At 38.0% G+C, this 18,104-nt stretch overlaps 2 protein-coding genes across 4 annotated transcripts in view; both read left to right on the forward strand.

The window, feature by feature from the left end:
- Positions 1-13,474, forward strand: part of epha6 (eph receptor A6) — a 200,166-nt gene extending 186,692 nt beyond the window's left edge. For both annotated transcript variants that reach the window (XM_088001921.1, XM_088001925.1), the window contains 6 exons: positions 1,838-1,899; positions 2,770-2,979; positions 5,117-5,266; positions 8,413-8,606; positions 8,858-9,007; positions 11,501-13,474. In XM_088001921.1, the coding sequence (XP_087858047.1) occupies positions 1,838-1,899; positions 2,770-2,979; positions 5,117-5,266; positions 8,413-8,606; positions 8,858-9,007; positions 11,501-11,615 (881 nt within the window). In that variant the 3' untranslated portion in view covers positions 11,616-13,474. The remainder of the gene's footprint in view (positions 1-1,837; positions 1,900-2,769; positions 2,980-5,116; positions 5,267-8,412; positions 8,607-8,857; positions 9,008-11,500) is intronic.
- Positions 13,475-14,549: 1,075 nt separating this feature from the next.
- On the forward strand, positions 14,550-18,044 carry LOC106903726 (ADP-ribosylation factor-like protein 6). Of its 2 annotated transcripts, XM_014967697.2 has the most exons (9): positions 14,550-14,877; positions 15,022-15,072; positions 15,189-15,250; positions 15,330-15,398; positions 15,479-15,573; positions 16,307-16,436; positions 16,830-16,885; positions 17,031-17,043; positions 17,670-18,044. In XM_014967697.2, the coding sequence occupies exons 1-9, from the start codon at positions 14,755-14,757 to the stop codon at positions 17,707-17,709; spliced, it is 639 nt and encodes a 212-aa protein (XP_014823183.1). In that variant the 5' UTR covers positions 14,550-14,754; the 3' UTR covers positions 17,710-18,044. The 2 variants fall into 2 exon arrangements, with proteins under 2 accessions (XP_014823183.1, XP_014823182.1); XM_014967696.2 differs by lacking the exons at positions 17,031-17,043; positions 17,670-18,044 and having other exon boundaries at positions 16,830-16,944.
- The last annotated feature ends 60 nt before the right edge of the window (positions 18,045-18,104 follow it).

Below are 18,104 nucleotides of genomic sequence, written 5' to 3' on the forward strand. Positions count from 1 at the left end.
CTGTTAAGTTCATACCAGAATCTGAGTTTTTGGAAACTTTATAGCAGATAGGAATCAGCTCTATTAAGATATCCAAAGATTGTCCTTCTTTAAACCCAAACAGAACAATGTTACTGGAGTAAGATGAGAAGAGATGCTCCCCACACTCTGCTGCCTTCTTAAATATTTAATGTGATTGAGTGGTTGAGAGATGTTGCTTTTACATTATCTGGAAACTTTATCTGCCCGGTAAATTTTCCATTCATTAATCTTGCTTAATAGCAGTCGCAAATCAAAGATCCACAAACTGGGTAAATTGAATTTTTAAATTTATTTTGGATTAAACATTACTGCTCTGGATGGATTATTGTGCAAACTGAATATGTAAAGTAGCATCTTCTAAGAATGCCTCCGGCCATTAACAGTAGTTTCAACTGAACACATAAATTATAGCAGATATTTTATTGTCATAACTTTTGACGTATACAGTGTTCATCATTAGGGAGACTTAGTTTGATATTAGATTTCCTCCGTTTTTGATCACCCAGCACAAGAAATATTTACATTTTCCTACGTTGTGTATCTCTTTCTTTGTCATTTTTACATTTGCTGAACTACACAGTCGTAAATAATGAATGAATGAATGAATGAATGAATGAATGAATGAATGAATGAATGAATGAATGAATATTGTTAGTGATTTATAATCTTACTTCTTGGTCTGGAAAACTTGACACCAACTTTTTCATTTTAACTCAGACTCTTTATTTCTTGTGTAAAAAAAATGTGTTGAAAAAGGAGCTTTTTCAACACATTTTCCATTATTTTATAAACCAATCAATCAAATTTGACATTTTTTAGATCATGCTTTGAGATCTCAGTATTCCATATTTTGTTGTGCTTTTAAGAAAACAAAATTAAATGGAAGAGTTGAGACAATCACTTCAGAGCAGAGGTGGGTAGTTCCTAGTTAATCACATTTACTTTTTTAGTAATTTTATTATGACGTATCGCTACTCTTACATTCACTGAATGAAAAACAGACATGTTTTAACCAAACATTCACCAGTCACAGACACACACATGCAGCTTTGGTTAAAGTTTCATCAGTTTTACATTGAAAGAAACTGATTTGGGAAAGAAAAATAAAAAATTGTTACTTTTATGAATTATTGTTATTTTGGTCCTAAAGATACCACATTTTCCACCTAACTTGATATGTTGGTCCGTCTGATGATGTAATTTGTAAATATTAAATGATTGATAATTTGATCAGTTACTCAGTACTTCTGTAAACTTTTTACCAAAAACTTTTTGACTCTTTCTTGAGTAATTCCTGGCTACTTTTTTCTTTTACTTGAGTGCAGTTTTGGGTACTCTCAGAAACAAACTGTTATTTCTATTTTCTTACAGGTTAGTTTCTCCTTATCACCAAACAAATTTGGACAGTTTCCTTCCAGTAACTCACACCACTGGGATCCTCTGTTCAAATCGGCTCATTTTTGCTCGTTTACAACAGTTTTGTGTCACACATGGACTAAATATTGATCAGGTCTTATGTTGCTTGCTGAATATTTTAAAAGAAAAACCATGTTTGCTTGATGTACCAATCTACCCCCACTCAGATTTAAACTATCTTTTCTTGAGTGCCTTATTTTCCAGTGGGATATTAGTCCATGAATGTTAAAACCTACTGGGTCTCAAACATGAATGCTAAAACTAGATCACTGTTGAGATTTATTTGTAAGTCTTATTTTGACATAGTTTGTTGCTCACCACTCCATTCTTGGTTAATAGCAAAGGAAAAAAGAAAATCAATTTATTTGGATGAAAACGATGTGTTGTTTTGTGTTTGCAGGCAGGCCTGTGATGATCGTAGTGGAGTACATGGAAAATGGGTCGCTGGACTCGTTTCTTAGAGTGAGTGTTCAACATATTACGCCGTTATGATTATGTCCTCATGAGCATGGCCTTAACCATAAATATATTTTAGTGCCGTGGGCCTATCGTCGTGCCAGCATCATGGTTATACCTTAGATGCAGATACTTTTATGACTTATGAATAATGGAGCATATTTGCTGAGAGCATATTGTCATGTCATTTTATTGCTAACATAATTCTGAACATCCCACTTTCTTTCTTCCAACACATTTTGTTGGTGTAAAAAAAAATCCCATTGAAAAATTGCTCATGCACACTTTAGTTCTACATTTTGTCTTGATGCAAACACAAGCCTTTGAGTCTTGCTGGAATTTTCTGTGCAGAATTTTGAAGCGGAAGAAAATTGCTACATGATTTTCAAAAAATTGGTACAATTAGAAATCTAAGCAGTGTGATGTGCATTTGTATTCAGACACATTGAATATATTAAATGGAGCCTCTTTTATCAGAGCATAAGGGAATAAAATCAGTGAAGAGGTATGACTTTAAAAAAAAAAAATTAAAATCCAGCTTTTACTGATAAACTGGATTTTTCAGTTAAATAAAACCCAGCCACTGTCTAGATATAAATTTAATTAAGAAGTGGTGCTCATAAATTATTTACATTCAATCTTACAAGCCTTTTAGCAAAGGAGAATGTGTCAAAATGCTTGCAAAGACGCAAACATGGTAGAAACATAAACAAGAGACAAATTTATTTGTGGAAAAAACCCTTAAAAGTATTCTGTTTTCTTCCACTCCAGAGTTGCGCACCGTTACTTAAAATCCCAATAAAGCCCGTTGAAGTCTGTTGTTGTAACATAACCAAATGTTAGTTAATTCTCAATGTTTCCCGTTTTGTGTGGCAGCAACACGATGGTCACTTCACAGTCATCCAGCTGGTCGGCATGCTGCGTGGCATCGCCGCGGGCATGAAGTATCTGTCAGACATGGGCTACGTTCACCGAGACCTGGCAGCCAGAAACATCCTGGTCAACAGCAATCTGGTGTGCAAAGTGTCAGACTTCGGCCTGTCCCGGGTGCTGGAGGACGACCCGGAGGCTGCGTACACCACAACGGTACGCCTGACTCCAGACACAGGCAACACGATGAGACGTTTGCGTATTGCAGCAACTCACATCGTGAATGAGGATTTTACTCTCGTCTTCAGGTTATTCCAGGGATATAACTTCTGTTTTAATCCAACTAAAACAGATTTCACCTTAAGCTAGAGTTAATCCTCTAAATGCAGTGTGTATTTGGTTTTGTTTTCCATTACATCAGGATCTCATTATTTAGCTGGATTTACCTTTCAGTGCTGACAGGTATAAGAACTTGAAAATAGATATGTAATGTATTTTTAATCAGAAAAGCTTCTCACCATTTCATAAGTAGTATGACCAGTTTTACTAGTTTTGTATATGACATAATTTGATGAAATATGAAGTAAGATTCAAAATGATGACTCCACTGAAGGACAAATGTTAGAAGAAGCAAAGTGATGCGTCCTTCACTACAAGATGATCACATGTTGGCATTTATTCTTTAAAAGTTGGTTTCCAGGACTCCTTTTCTGAAAAGATTGTGTTTTATATATGTCCCAGAGCTTGGTGTTGACTCCAGTCTCCTGGTTGTATTGAGGTTTTTGTATGGAGGAAATGGTGTGTTTATGGCTCAGAGTTGAACTCTCTGTTCCACAAGTCAGTGGTTAAACTCCAGAGAGGGGAAATGAAAGGCGAAGGTAAAGACAGGATAAAATCTCAGGCCAAAGCAAAATCTTCAGAATATGGAGCTTTTTGGACAGCAGTGTCAAAAGTGATTGGTTTAGGATTTTTAAATGGCCTGATTTGTGCCCGAGTGTGCTTTAAAAACTCGCAGGATGTGGTCCATTTCAAAGGTTTCAGTTTTCAATTTCCAGCCTTTGTGCTTAGTCCTTTTCACTTTGGAATAATAACATGAATCCTACAGTTAGGTGTGCACACCGATGTGGAAACAACCTTTTGAAGTGAAGGTTTAAAAGGAATATATCTAGTGATTTGGAAATAAAATGTCATGAGAAAAATTTTGCTGTAAATGTTCTTCAGAAGTGAGAACTTTACTGCAGGTAATAACATTAGAACGACTCACAGCTACCAAAGAGCCATTCAGGATCTTTTAAACCTTTGCAGTTTATTCCTGTGTGTTTAATGAGGCTATGTTAAAGTGGGATTTCAAATCCTTCTCAAACTAAAGCTCAAGCCCTGTCCTTGTTTTATTTTTAATCGGTGTGTTTCTGTTTATCTGTGAGTTGTTTTTAAGGGAAACTTGTGAAGATGCAGTTAAAAAAACAACACTTGAAATTTAGTTGGATTCATTTCACAAAGATTCCAAATATTAACAAAAATTGGGATAGCTGAGATGCTCTGAAGATTTAAACTGAATATTTGACGGTAGAATTTGGGAGGAAAAAGTGTAGTGGAAATCATTATTCATTGTAGTGACAAACTCAAAGTAGCAATAATATCTATATAATTTAGTACATTTTGGTTTGTGTCATCTTTTTTAGGGACATTTAGTAAAAGTACTAATTATGTGAATATTTACGCTGCAAATAAAACTGCTAAAGAGAGATTATCTAAAACAAGAACTTGTGCCACTGGCGCAAAGGTTTTTTTTGTTTTTTGTTTTTTACAATAAAATGAAAGAAACTCTTGTAATCAGACCTGAGGGGAAAGATCATACATTTTTTAATATGGAACCTACCTGACATGAAAACCACACAAAAAGAAGAAAAAGTTATTGACTGTCTCCAGCAATTAGCTGATTTTTTTTCTTTTTTTAGGCTAACATTAGCATGTTTGCTAACCTTTGGACAAAGCACTTTGTTTTGAATGTCAAAAATGAAAAGTTTTGCCCTGTTCAGTTTGACTTTCATTTTGAAATTGTTAAATTGATTAAATTGATCTTGGAAAGGTCACATTTATTGGGTAAAACTGAAAAAAGTGCCAAAGCTGGCACTGTTTGTGAAGAACAGACTGTTCTCCACAAACAGTCTGTGTTTAAAATGCATTAATGGCTGACATGATTACAGAAAATTCACCAGCAACAGGTATCAGATCAATCCTGATTAAAAATGCCAAATATTTAGACCCCACAGATTGGTGTGGCACACCCTTACTTATAAGTGATTATTATTAAATGATGATATTATTCTTTATCTTATGATTTTATCTACAGGGGGGTAAGATCCCGATCCGATGGACGGCTCCAGAGGCCATTGCATACAGAAAGTTTTCCTCGGCCAGCGATGCGTGGAGTTACGGCATAGTCATGTGGGAGGTGATGTCTTACGGAGAGCGGCCGTACTGGGAGATGTCCAATCAGGATGTGAGTATTGCGTTCCATACTCAAGAACCTGGATGCTAAAAAGTTCATAAGAAACAATTTACATTGTTTTTATAGTGTGTGTTTAATTTGCAAGATCAAATATTAAACCAGCATTTTTGTGTTTCCATTTGGGTCTCAACTGCTTTTAAAAACAACGTTAGCGTTTGAAGACACAGACACTTTTTGGCAATAGGTTAGTGTTTTTTGGCAACCTGGAAAATGAACCATTTCAAAAACCTCCTTACTGTTAAGTCACATTCAGTAGGCACTGCGCCGTTGCCTAGCAACCCCAGCCAGGCCTGACCCTGTTACCTAGCAACCCAAGCAGAACTCTAGTTTGGTCAACTGATTTTACTGCTTGGAAAAAACATGTGTTTTGTTGTGGACTTACCATTGAGAATCCACTCGTTTTATTGTTGTTGGGTTCTGTCAGTGTAAACTTTGAGTTGGGAGGGCGTGATTGGAGCAGCTTATTTGGATTAAAGTGACAAGAAGAAGGTGCTCAAAATAGGCAGAACTTAAACTAAAATCTAATCATCTAAGAAGGATTTTGTGCATAAAAAATATAATGAACACATTTTGTATGGCCAGCAGACCTATCCTAAACTGTTCAAAGAAGCATAACAGGTCACGTTTAAGTAACTAGAGTTTAAAGTTTAATAATCCTCACTTTATTTTAAAGCAGTGTACGAGGAATCCATAAAAACCTGTTTGAGATGTTATGCCTTGTTCATTTCAATCTTTGCCGACCTCTGTGAGCACGCATTGCTCAAATGAAGACTTTTTCATTTTTAGACATAAAAGTTGTTGCCCTTTACGCTACTCTGCAACAGCTGGCTTACATGAAAAACCTACCTCTAAGTGGCAGGAGTTTAGGAGCAGAAATACATCCAAAAGGATAGAAAAAGATGACGAAGAGAGAATGGAAGTTCAGTAGAGGTCAGAGATTCCGAGGACTTCAGAGCGTCCAGTTTAAAGCTGCGGATCAGTGTGGCTGAGAAACCCACTGATCCCCAGGCTGCGGTCGGGGATTGGAGGGACCACGGTGGAGGCAGATTCATCCTTCTCTCCGCTGAGTGTGAAAGCTCCAACCTAATCCCTTTGACCCTTTACACACAGACTCATGCACGTCTATACGAAAATGCCCCGCATACACACACATGAGATCCCAGGGTTTGGGAGGGATTTGTGCTGTTTGGGAATTGCTTAGAAGTGCTTTCCAAGGCAAAAAGGCCAGCCAAGGCACAAAACCAGCCGAGCGCTATCTCCTCCTGGTCAGCCACTTATCGCTGCACCGCTGGAAGATGCATGCAGATAGCCGACTGCCTTGTAGAGAATCTGAGAGATGACATATGGAGGTTACAGCATGTTATCTTCTGTGATAATACAAGGATTTACGCTGAGAAGGACATGTGGGAATTGATTGATGGAGCAGTTCGAGCACAGCAACAAAACGAGGGACAATGAAGATATAATCACCAATATAAATCTGGAAAGACATCTTTCACACACTTTTAAATGTTTAATTCAGTGCCTTTGCATCTCTTTGTTCACTGTAACCATAAAAACAAATCAAAATTAGTTGTTTTTTTTTCAGACTTTGCTGTCTGTTATTAAAAGTGGTTGTTTTATGTGTAATGAATTAATTTTTAACTGCAGGATATAGAACGAAAAAAAACGTCAACTGCTGAAAGAACTAAATATTCAGAGCAGTAATTCACCCAAAACTGTACAAAAAATATGTACATTTTGCATTTAAAGATGGAAACACCTTTGTTTGTAAATAGATTTCAGCCAAAACTCCTGAATTGGCACAATGTTGTCTTCACACAGTTCAGATTTACTAAAATCAGTGCTGTGTTATTGCTTTTTAGTCAATAAAATCTTTATTTTCTTATATACAATAGGAATTAGACTATTTGTCTATTTTAATATTTTAACATTTCTAATATTATGTATAGCAAGCTAAACTGGTTAAGTGAAAAATCGGTGGCATGTAGTGTTTTTTGATCATATTAATATATTAATCGTAAGTGGTAATTGATAGATTAATCAATTAGAAAAGTAATCGCTAGTTGCAGCCCTACTTTCCGAATATATCAGTGTGTTCTGGATATGCATGGAAGCTTAGTTTGGTTTATTTATTTAAAACATTTACATTCACATGGTTATGATTAAATAACTATTTGTTTGAAAAGAAGTTAGGCAGAAGTATAAACTTATTTGATCCTTTTCTCTTTCTTTTATGTGTCTTACTTCACACATTTTTACTTAAAGAAAAGAAAAAAGTACATATATATTGAAAGTGAAATGATAAAAATGCTGCTGCTTTTATCCTTATCTAAGACCAGCTTCACCTTGACCAGCGAGTTTCTTTTGTATCCTGTTATTATTTTTGTTCAAAATTCAAAGAAAGTGAATGATCAAAGAACCGGGTTAGATAGCACAACTGCCTGGCTTTTTTCTCAACGTGACCCCGGGTCAAACAGAACTGCTGCTGGAGTCAAAAGGCTGACAGTCCATCCAGTCAAGAGACAGAGAGATGAAAGTGACAGAACGTGATTGGTTCCAGAAAATAAACAGCCTTTTCTTCCAGCTGATGTTTGGCTCTCTGGTTCTCCTTTTAGGGGTAATTTCTTATTCAGAAAACTATTTTCTCTTTGTTTGGAGCAGTAAGAATGGAAAAGAAACTGTGGAATAATTAATGTAATGTGTGTTATTTGCCTGATTGATCATGAATAAGTCTTAATGTAAATACAAATAAAACCATCTCTTAATTCATTCCTCTTAAGATTTAACCTTGATAGGTAAAGAATGAATCTCTTTGACTGATTTCTTGATAAATAGTCGTTAATTTGATACTTTGTCAATGCTATGTCAGAGATTAAACTGAACATAAATTGAGTAAAAATGCTGTAAATAATTAGTAGATAGAAAGCAGCATCCTTGGGCCTTGCAGAAAGAGTGAAGCAGCAGAAGAATCTGTTCTCCAGAACATGATCTGAGTACAGAAGCCAAACAAAAACCTCCCTCTGAGAGAACTCCAACTTTTCGACCTAACATATCGATTTCTTTAGCTAAGTCAATTCTTACAAAGTGGCCTTTTCTCACGTTAACCCTTTTATCACACCCAATTATTTCTCCAGGTGATTCTGTCCATTGAAGAGGGCTATCGGCTGCCGGCACCGATGGGCTGCCCTGTGGCCCTGCACCAGCTGATGCTGCACTGCTGGCAGAAAGAGAGGAATCATCGACCGAAGTTCGTGGATATCGTTTCCTTCCTGGATAAACTAATTCGTAACCCCAGCAGCCTGCTGCCGCTGGTAGAGGACCTCCAGAGGTACAGAACCGCAGACGTTCTGGTGAAACATTAAAAGGAAATCGGCTTACTTTAAAAGGATGTGTTCAGGGAAGGTTTTTCTATCTTTGAAAGTACTTTCCCCTCTGGGCAAAATATGAGGGGGGGATTTGTGGTTTCAGGTAGAAAGCTTTGTGTCGTTTCTGCTGGTTTTCACATTCTCCTATCTGTGGTCTGAATTCATGCATGATCTAACATTAACTAATCTTCTGGGTTTTTTTTCCTCATATCAGTCTACCAGAATCCCCGGCGGAGGACATGGATTACCCAATGTTCATCTCTGTTGGCGACTGGCTCGATTCTATAAAGATGACTCAGTACAAAAGCAATTTTATGGCAGCAGGCTTCAACACATTGGATTCTGTGGCGAGGATGAGTATTGAGTGAGTCAAAGTGCTTTAAAAAAAATCTTTACCTAATGACAGGAAGAAAAGCATAAAATCAAAAGCACAGATGGGGATACCCTGACTGCTTTTGCTCTGTGTAAATAAACCTGTATTGGGTAATCTCTTATTGAGTGGGGTTTATATTGCCTTGCCAAACTGTTGATTTATTGTTGATTTCCCTTGAGATCTTTTAAATTTTGTCACCTTAAAACAACAAACATGAACTTTTTTATTGGGATATTGTGCAACGAACCCATAGAAAGTAATTTATCTGTGGAAGAAAAAATGATACTCGGATAATAAACTCTGATAATCCGCAATAAAACTCAGAGCAATTAAATGACTAATAAAGAGTACGGCTACCAAGTGTAGAAACCTCTAAATTGTTAAGTCACAAACAGCAGGCACTGCCCCTCAGCGAAGCGGAGCTCGTCACCTAGCAACCCCAGCAAAGCCCAACTAGTCGTCACCTAGCAACCCAAGCGGAACTCTGGCATGTACAATGGCTGCTAGGAAAGAGAAGTGTTTTGTTGTTGACTTACCATCCAGAAACTAATTGCCGCATTCTTGTTGGTTGTGCAGGAGGCTCTACTTCTGCTTTTCAAAGATGTACAGTTTTATAATTGCACATCTATCTGCAGCCATTTTCACGTGGGAGTATAAACATTGAGTTTCCAGCAGCAGCTTATTTGGATTTAAAGTGACAAGAGGCTCTAAAACAGCTCAAAGTAGCTGATTAAAATCCTAATGCCTAAAAATGATTTTGTACAAAAAAATGTTTTGTATCCTAACCAGTTTAAGGAAGTATAGTAGGTGACCGTTGAGAGAATCAGTTAAGAGACCCATGGTAACTCTGGGAGAGCTGCAGAAATCACAATTAAAGATGGGAGAATACGTCAACAGGACACCTGGGGTCTGTGTGCTTGTGTGTCTCTGTGTTGCCCTGTGATGGACTGGCAACCTGTCCAGGGTGTACTCTGACTCCCACCGAATGGCCGCTACAAGCATCAGCCTAGTTAATGGATGGATGGACAACTAGTTGTGCACTCCACAAATCTGGCCTTTACAGAAGAGTAGCAAGCAGAAAATTGTTGTTAAAAGGAAGCCATAAGGAGGTCAATTCACAAGTTTGCCACGAGCTCTGTAAGGGACATGGCCTTTGCTCTGCGTGATGCTACATCAGCTGCACAAATGGAGGGATGCTCTTCCCCAAAAGGGACAGCTGAGCTGCTCAGAGTTAATGGGAAGAGAGATGAAGCTAACTATAGAGCAGTCCAGAGAGAAAACCTGTTAGTGTGAATAATTCTGAGACAAAGACAGAGGTTCACCTTTTAATATCCCATCAACAGTTAATATATGACCAGAGCTTCAATAGACAGATTTAGATCAAAGCATATTTATGTGTTGGAAAGGCCCAGTCAAAGTCCACACCTAAATTTTATTGAGTGTTGGTGGAACTTGAGAACTGATGTGGACAGACAGTCTCTTTTAGAAGCTCCTACTCTTCGACACTTCATGCGGTATGAGTACTTTTGCAAGCCTCTGTGGGTATTTGAAGTTGGCACTACTTTTTATGAGGCTAAACAGCTGACATTGTTCTGTCGATCAGTCTTTCTCAAACTGTGGTCCGTTGGCGCCCCCCAGTGGTCCCCTAGGTACTGCAGGAAAACGACCGTTTATGTGCCTTGACGTCAGCTCAAAGTGCGACGCACCCAGCTAGCTTACCGAAAAATTGTGTTTAAAAATAATAATGGATAAGTTTCTTAAAAGAAAAACTGGAGATACTGGTGAAAAGAAAACAAAGACAGGACTATTATATGATTAGAGGAACCCAAGCTGAGAGTATTGATGTTTTTCGATTCTTTTGAACGGCTCTATTCCGGTAAGACTTAAGTCGCAGTAAGAACTGTTCCTTGTCTTTTAGGGCTTTGCTTGTTTGTGATTCTCCGCTCACACGCCAGCGGCTATTATTGTTATTTAATTAAAAATGATTAAATTAAATTAATTAAATACAGCAGATAAATACAATTGAAAACAATGGGTGCATCATTGTTATATTTAATGGTGCAGAAGAGGATTTTTGTTTCTCCCAAAGCAACTCAAGTCTATTTTTCTTTTATTGTGCTTCCAATTACAAATAGCCCTAAATTGTTATTAATACTCACAACACTTGGTAGTACAACGTATCATTTTTATTTCCATGTGTTTGACATGATTGGAATATGTAAATAACTCAAAAACGCCCCGAGTACAGAGTATGGTTCTCCTTAGATTGAAGAAAGAAAACAATAAGTCTATTAAGAGACTGATATTTTCATTTCCGGTTGTATGTATTAAGATGATGTTTTAGGTGGTCCATCAGTGTTTGTTAGATGAGTTAAATGGTCCTAAGCCTGAAGAAGTTTAGGAAAACTGCTGTAGATAAATCCAAACAAACATGCCATCATAGTTGAAGTGTCTCTCTGTTTGTTTCTCCCCGTCTTGGCCTAGAGATGTGAGGCGTATTGGAGTGGAGCTGATCGGCCACCAGAGGCGGATCATCAGCAGCATACAGACCCTTCAGTTTCAGCTGCTGCACGAACAGGAGAAGGGCTTCCATGTATGAGGACGCCCGTTTTTGTTGCAGCCTGGGACGGACAGGTAGTCGAGACAGGAGGAAGTGAAGTCTAACCCAGCCAAGGGACGGTCTACAGCCTGTGCCTGAGTGTCGAGTCCTCATCTCATGCAGGACGTCATTGAAAGGACTATTCCAGCGTAAATCTCCCTGGTCTCCTACTCTTCCCTTTGGACTTTTTTTCTACTGAAAACCCCTCACGTCGTACACCTGGTTCTGCCAGACTACTCCAGCCTGATTGACTCCACAGACTGGCCCAGGCCCTCACTTAGGGGAATGTAATGCCTTGTTGCAACAGCCGTACTTTTTGTGTGTGGAGCAACAATACTAGAAATGTAGATTTGCAAATGTACTCTACCGAATCTTTGGACTTTGTTTTCTTTTTCTTGCTCATGTAGCTGCTATCGGGTGTGCAATCTATCTGTTTTTGTCCTTTGGAAAAGAGAAATAACCTCAGTATTTTTTAGTTTAGAGTTTTATTATTTAATATAAAGGTTTATTTCGATTGTTTTAGTTACCTGATGTCCAGAGAATCTGGTACACTAATACTTGAAGGAAGAAGTGGAAAGTACGTTATAGAGATTTACTGAATGTTTAAAAGTGTATAGACAGTTAATTATTATTATAACCTAATATCAATATATGTGCAGTCGTGTATGTGAAAGCCCTAGTAAATCTGGAACTTATTTAAATGTTTTATTTATTTAAAAGATTTTTTTTAAAAATCTAAATCAGCAATACAGTCTTATGCAGTCACCTCAGCATCTCTGTGGGAGATGAGTCATGAAACGACAGACTTCCACCGGTTCCTAATGTCTTGCAGAAAAATCACCCTGCAGGTCTGACGGTTTTTAGCAACCAGTGTAGACACAGTCGTGTGATCAACTTTACTTGGTTTTGTTTCGCTTTTGATTGTGAATGTTAAACATTGCCTGAAAAACTCCACAAACTCCACTGTCTTACTATATGAATGTTAACAGAATTTAGATATTTCCAGTTGCTTTTCTTCATCTGGAGAGCTAACACGGACTCACACGGTTCTTCCTGTCGCATCATGTCGTTTTGCCTCAACACACACTCAAACACAGCCAAAAACCTACAAAATTCCCCACTTTTGATTTGAGTTCTACAACTAACTCGGCTTGTGAGGACGGAGGAGACGGAGACAATTTCTGGTAGATTTAAACAAATGCTTGTGCTTACTTTGTGGTCATGTGAAGATTGTAGCAATTGTGGCAGTAAGCTTAGTCTGATATGAAGTGGGAATAGATATGTTGGCAGAGAATAACTAATATTACGATTGTTTGGCCAAGGAGAAAGAGAGGCGCGCAACATAAGCAGCAGCATCATAATTCATCTTGTGTCATTTTAGCATGAGCAGGAACACACAAACACACACAGAATGCCTTACAGTCTGTTAGCCATGCAAGCCAGAAACACTTTATAGAAGCTCACAAGTGCAGTCACAGGACCTAGTTTTGTTTTGTTTTTCTTTGAATCGTATGAAATTAATTATCTGCAGCTTTTATAACTCACAGATTAAACTCAACTGGATCTGGAGATGTGTGCCTTTTGGGTCACAGCGAGGTCGGTCATGCACACACACACACACACACACACACACGCTCACCCCTCTACATGACTTCTGAGATTATCAGATGCTGTTTGTTTAGCATGTTCTACTGCTGAGCAATGTTAGAACGTTCTTTTGTACAAAGTACAAGTATACTTATTATAATTCTTGTATTTTATTTTTCTATCATTTCCAAAGAGATGTTGTAGATCTTGCACACTGTAAGAGGCAGTTACAGCGGATATTTATTTGCAAATAAAGATGAACGGTTCTGGTGGCTGGCTGCTCAGGGGATTTTGTTGTATTTCCAGGTGAGAGGGTGGTAAATATTTTTGTCAAAGTCGACTTAGAAGATGGAAAATCGTGTTTCAGTAAATCTTCCAGTGAATATATAGCGCTTAAACCAAAACCAAGGAAATTTTGTCACATTATGACACCGTACTAAAGAGTAATATCAGAATTATGTGGAAGACCAACATAAAGTAATGTGAAGTGGAAGAAAATTGATAAATATTTATTACATTTGTCGTTTTTTCTGGCTGTGTCTTTACAAATATTTCAGATCCAATGACTGAAATTCTTCATTTTAAAGAAATGATCATGTGATCATCACGTTAAAATCTATTGATCTCAACCATTTCTCAAGTCTTCTGCATCCTCTAAAAGCTTTTATATAATTCTCTGGCATTTTGCTCCATGAATTTTCCCATTAACTGTTTCCAGTTTCCCCGCTGAAGAAAGTTGTCCAACACCGTGTTGCTGCCACCACCATGTTTCAGGTTGTTAAAAGAAGCAGAGAGGCTGAATATGTACGCATTTTAGGGTTTTATCTGTGAACCAAGAGAAAACCATGATTATTTTTCCTTCCACCTCAAAGTCAGGCTTTACTTTGTGTTTTCTCACATAAAATCCCCAAAAGCTAACTCAAAGTTTGTGGTTGTAGCTTGACAAAATGTGAAAAGGTTACAGAGGTACTGTTGTTTTTGCAAGTTATTGTTACTTAGTAACAGCCAAAAAATGAAGCTGTTGGACATGCATGTTTCAAACATCCCATGGAAAAGTTTAATATTTGCTGCTGTAAAAAAAAAAAAAAGTGACACGTCAGACCTACGTTTGTCCGAAAATGAGTGATTCTTTTAATCAACATGTGAGTCAGTGGTTGCAAGAAACAAAAGAGCTGCATCTTCTTCTGTTGGGTGCCATGTTTCTATAACAGGCCCCAGCAGCTAAAGGGGGGGATCCTTCAGAGTGTTACAGTGTAATAAATCAAATGCATCAGGATTGGGGGCCTGCAGAGCTCCACACTCCACGAGCAGGCCACCGGGTGGTTCACTGGATTTAATTCACCGTAATAGGATTACCTGCCACAAGCTGGCGATGGCCAGGCAGCATCTCATCTATTCACAGCGAGAGCGGAGGAGCGCTGGAGAAGCCTATGTTTTATCATTAACATTCGCTTTAGAGAAAATCTGCAAACACGTCTGGTCCTGATCGAATCGGGCCATCTATGGGGTAATGTGTTGAAAATCTACATGGTGTTGCATCAAGCCGAGTGGAATGGGGCTGCTTGATAAACTGTCAGGCTGGCTTGGCCTAAGGAAGAAAGAAGTCAACGTTTTGTGCTTGGGTCTGGACAACGGCGGCAAAACGACAATCATCAACCAGCTCAAACCATCTAATGTAAGTTCTGAGATGTTGGTTTCATTCTTCAGCCTCCTCTTGAGACTAAACACAATTACTTGGCTGATAAATTATCTTAAAATCCATTAAAGTATACATTTGGATGCCTATTATTATTATTTCTTTGCAATCATTCGTTTTCAGCATCCAAATCATTTAGGTCCATTGTCAGAAGAGTGGAAACATGTTAGTCAGGTAAAGCCCACGTCATACCTCCCCTTGTTTCATAGTTGACATACTTTTGCTATTACTTGTCTTTATTTGTGTGTCTGCATGTGTCTGTGCGTGTGTGCAAATGTGTGTGCATGTAGACAGCGGCTCAAGAAATAGTCCCAACGATTGGCTTCAACATTGAAAAGTTCAAGAGTTCGAGGTAAAACGCAAAAACATTTCAGTATTTCAGAATCTGGCTGATGTTACGTCACTCATGCTGCTTTTCTTTCCGCATGCAGCCTGTCCTTCACAGTCTTTGACATGTCAGGCCAAAGCAGATACAGAAGCCTGTGGGAGCATTATTACAAGTAGGGCACAAAAATAGACGATGTTCGCATATTCTACATGCAAGTTATCAATTATTATGCTGGTGATTGTTTTTTAATAGAGAAAGCAACGCAATCATATTCGTCATTGACAGCAGCGACAAACTGAGAATGGTTGTGGCAAAGGAGGAGCTCGATAATCTCCTCAACCATGAAGGTACAATAAGTATACATTTATTTTTTTACCTAATTCATAAATATAGAAGTTTTAGTCTAAGAAGTGTCCAATATGGCCACTATGTGAACATTTTACAACTAAAAGCTTACGTGTATTTAATCCAAGCTTGTCTATTGAGATGTATTTTTCCATTATTACAAATTAACTGCATTTAGTTTCGCTTTCAATTATTTTATAGGGTTTGTGATCAAGTCAGACTTGGAATTTTGATTTCCAACTTTAATTATTAAAAATCTTTATTGAGTGCTGTGATGCTGGTTCTCATCTTGTCATTAAAAATACAAATGTGACATTGGAAAAAGGTGCATCTTTGTGATGTTTCTGTTTTGTACAGTTCATCTACATGCGGATCAAGTCTTTGAAACTCACAGCGTCTCGCTGTGTCAGGATAGAGGACCTGATCTTTGCTGCAACATTTGTATTTTTGTTTCATTTCTTTTCTATTTTTAAGTATCAACTTTTTTCAGTTGGGGATGAAAAAAGTAATTTTCTAAATCTGCCCTGATGCTTTCAAACGATAAATTTTCATCAGCATGACAGAGCATTCGCATAGTGTAAGATGAAATAAAGTAGGTAGATGGCAATCAAATTGTTTCATTGCTCTCTCAAATTTGGTCCAAAGGTATTGCTGGAGGGTCATTTTCCTCCGGCTGCAGATGCACAATAATGTGATTGAGGAATTAGTGTCTTATCCTCACATCTGTCTTCCCAGATATCTGCAACAAAAAGATCCCAGTACTCTTCTTCGCCAACAAGACAGACCTGCGGGACGCTCTGTCTTCGGTCAAGGTCTCGCAAATGTTGTGTTTGGAGAACATCAAAGACAAACCCTGGCACATCTGGTAAAGTATCAATTACTCTGCTTGATGAGTCATCAGCAGAAAAGCTGCTATATTGTTAATTTTATTGTACAAGGAGGAGAAAGCAGCCAACTTACTCACCATAAACACAGAAACTAAAGTGTGTTTACTTGCTGTTCATAATCAGGGACAGACTTTCCAGTTTTGCTTCATTCGTGGTTAAACATTGCAGAGAGACTGAGCCACATGGAGTTATTCAGCAGCTTGGCTCTCTTGCATACATGTGTTTTCCTCCTCCTTGTTTACTCATTAGACAGGTGGAGGCCGAATGGATTAAGAGCTGGACAGCTTTAAACAGTCAGGGTCCAAGAAAAAAAGGCTGGAGAAAGGGAATGCTCCATAAACGACTTAACCGCTACACATTTTATTTTTCAGTGCCAGCAATGCTATCAAAGGAGAAGGCTTGCAGGAAGGGCTGGACTGGCTGCAAGGTAATTCTCCTTTTTTATCATCATGCAGGGATAATGGAGAAAATTGGTTTCAGAACTGAAATGCCAGAACAGTCTGTCTGTCATTTAGCCCTTTAACTAACTGGCAATAAGTTGTTCTTTTTGTTGTTATTTCATTTAAACTCAGATCAAATTGCACAGTAAGTACCCAAGAGCTAAAGCTCGTCAATGTGATGTACATTTCTGTAGGTGTCTGTCTGTGTTAGGTAGTTTGAGTCCACTTTAGCTATTTAACACAAAAGCTTTTGTGTTACATGCAGCTGCAACATCAAACATCACATAGTAACCAGATTAATACTACAAACTTCAATATGTTTCGCGGGGATTTTATGTGAGAGACAAAGTTGTGCATATTTGTGCAAGTAGAAACGTATTTGTGAAAATGTTTTATGTTGTTTTTACTAAATGTTGTGTGCATTTGTGTTCAACCCTATTTACTCAGATGCTCTGCATTTTAGTGTAAATTTAAAGTCTCTTAATTCATAAACAGTCCTGTGTGTAATTTGGTTAATTACTTACTTTGGTTAATTAATTTGGTTAAGAGGGCAATAAGAGAGGGGGAAAACACGCAGCAAATGTCACCAGGCCAGGAATCGAACCTGTGACCACCGCCACGAGGACCAAGGCCTCAATACATGGGTTGAGGCACAAAGAGAAAGTAGAGAAAGTTAATGAACAAGTAGATCAATTAGTTTGTTTGTGAACCCAAGCCGTCAGTAGATCAATTAGACTGAAGTTCAGCCATTTTTCCCCTTTTCTCCTGCAGATCATATCAAAACAATGAACAGATGAACGACCAGGCGTGATCGGGACGCAGGGATGTGCAAACTGGATCCGACTCGGCGTTTCAGGTGTTCATCACTCTTGATGTTGTAAGCCTTAAACTTCAATGTCAAATAGTCAAGCACTTTTTCTCAGAGCTGCACTTTTAAAGACTCAAGTTAAAGATGAATGCTGTAATCTGAGTCAAGTGATTATTTGAAGCACCAGTCATCAACTCCTGATACGTCACTACAGTGTCATGCAGTCTGAATTTATACATAATCTGGGTTATTTTCTGCATGCGGTGAAGTAGCTTTTTTTAACCTATTCCAGCTTTTATCTATTTTTTTATTTTTGTTTTCTGAAGATGCTGTTAAAGTCGAATGATGCTCTAATTGGAAATTAAAAAAGCTTATTTGCTCAGTGTATGCAGTGTTTT

This window comes from Poecilia mexicana, unplaced genomic scaffold (assembly GCF_051168715.1).
Source record: "Poecilia mexicana isolate PSO_F unplaced genomic scaffold, ASM5116871v1 scaffold_2, whole genome shotgun sequence".
In the NCBI taxonomy this organism is placed as follows: domain Eukaryota; kingdom Metazoa; phylum Chordata; class Actinopteri; order Cyprinodontiformes; family Poeciliidae; genus Poecilia; species Poecilia mexicana.

Coding starts and splice junctions, on each gene's coding strand:
- LOC106903726 (XM_014967696.2), top strand. CDS start 14,755: ATGGGGCTGCTTGATAAACTGTCAGGCTGGCTTGGCCTAAGGAAGAAA. Junction 15,399..15,478: donor CTGTGGGAGCATTATTACAA/GTAGGGCACAAA, acceptor GTTTTTTAATAG/AGAAAGCAACGCAATCATAT. Junction 16,437..16,829: donor GACAAACCCTGGCACATCTG/GTAAAGTATCAA, acceptor TTTATTTTTCAG/TGCCAGCAATGCTATCAAAG.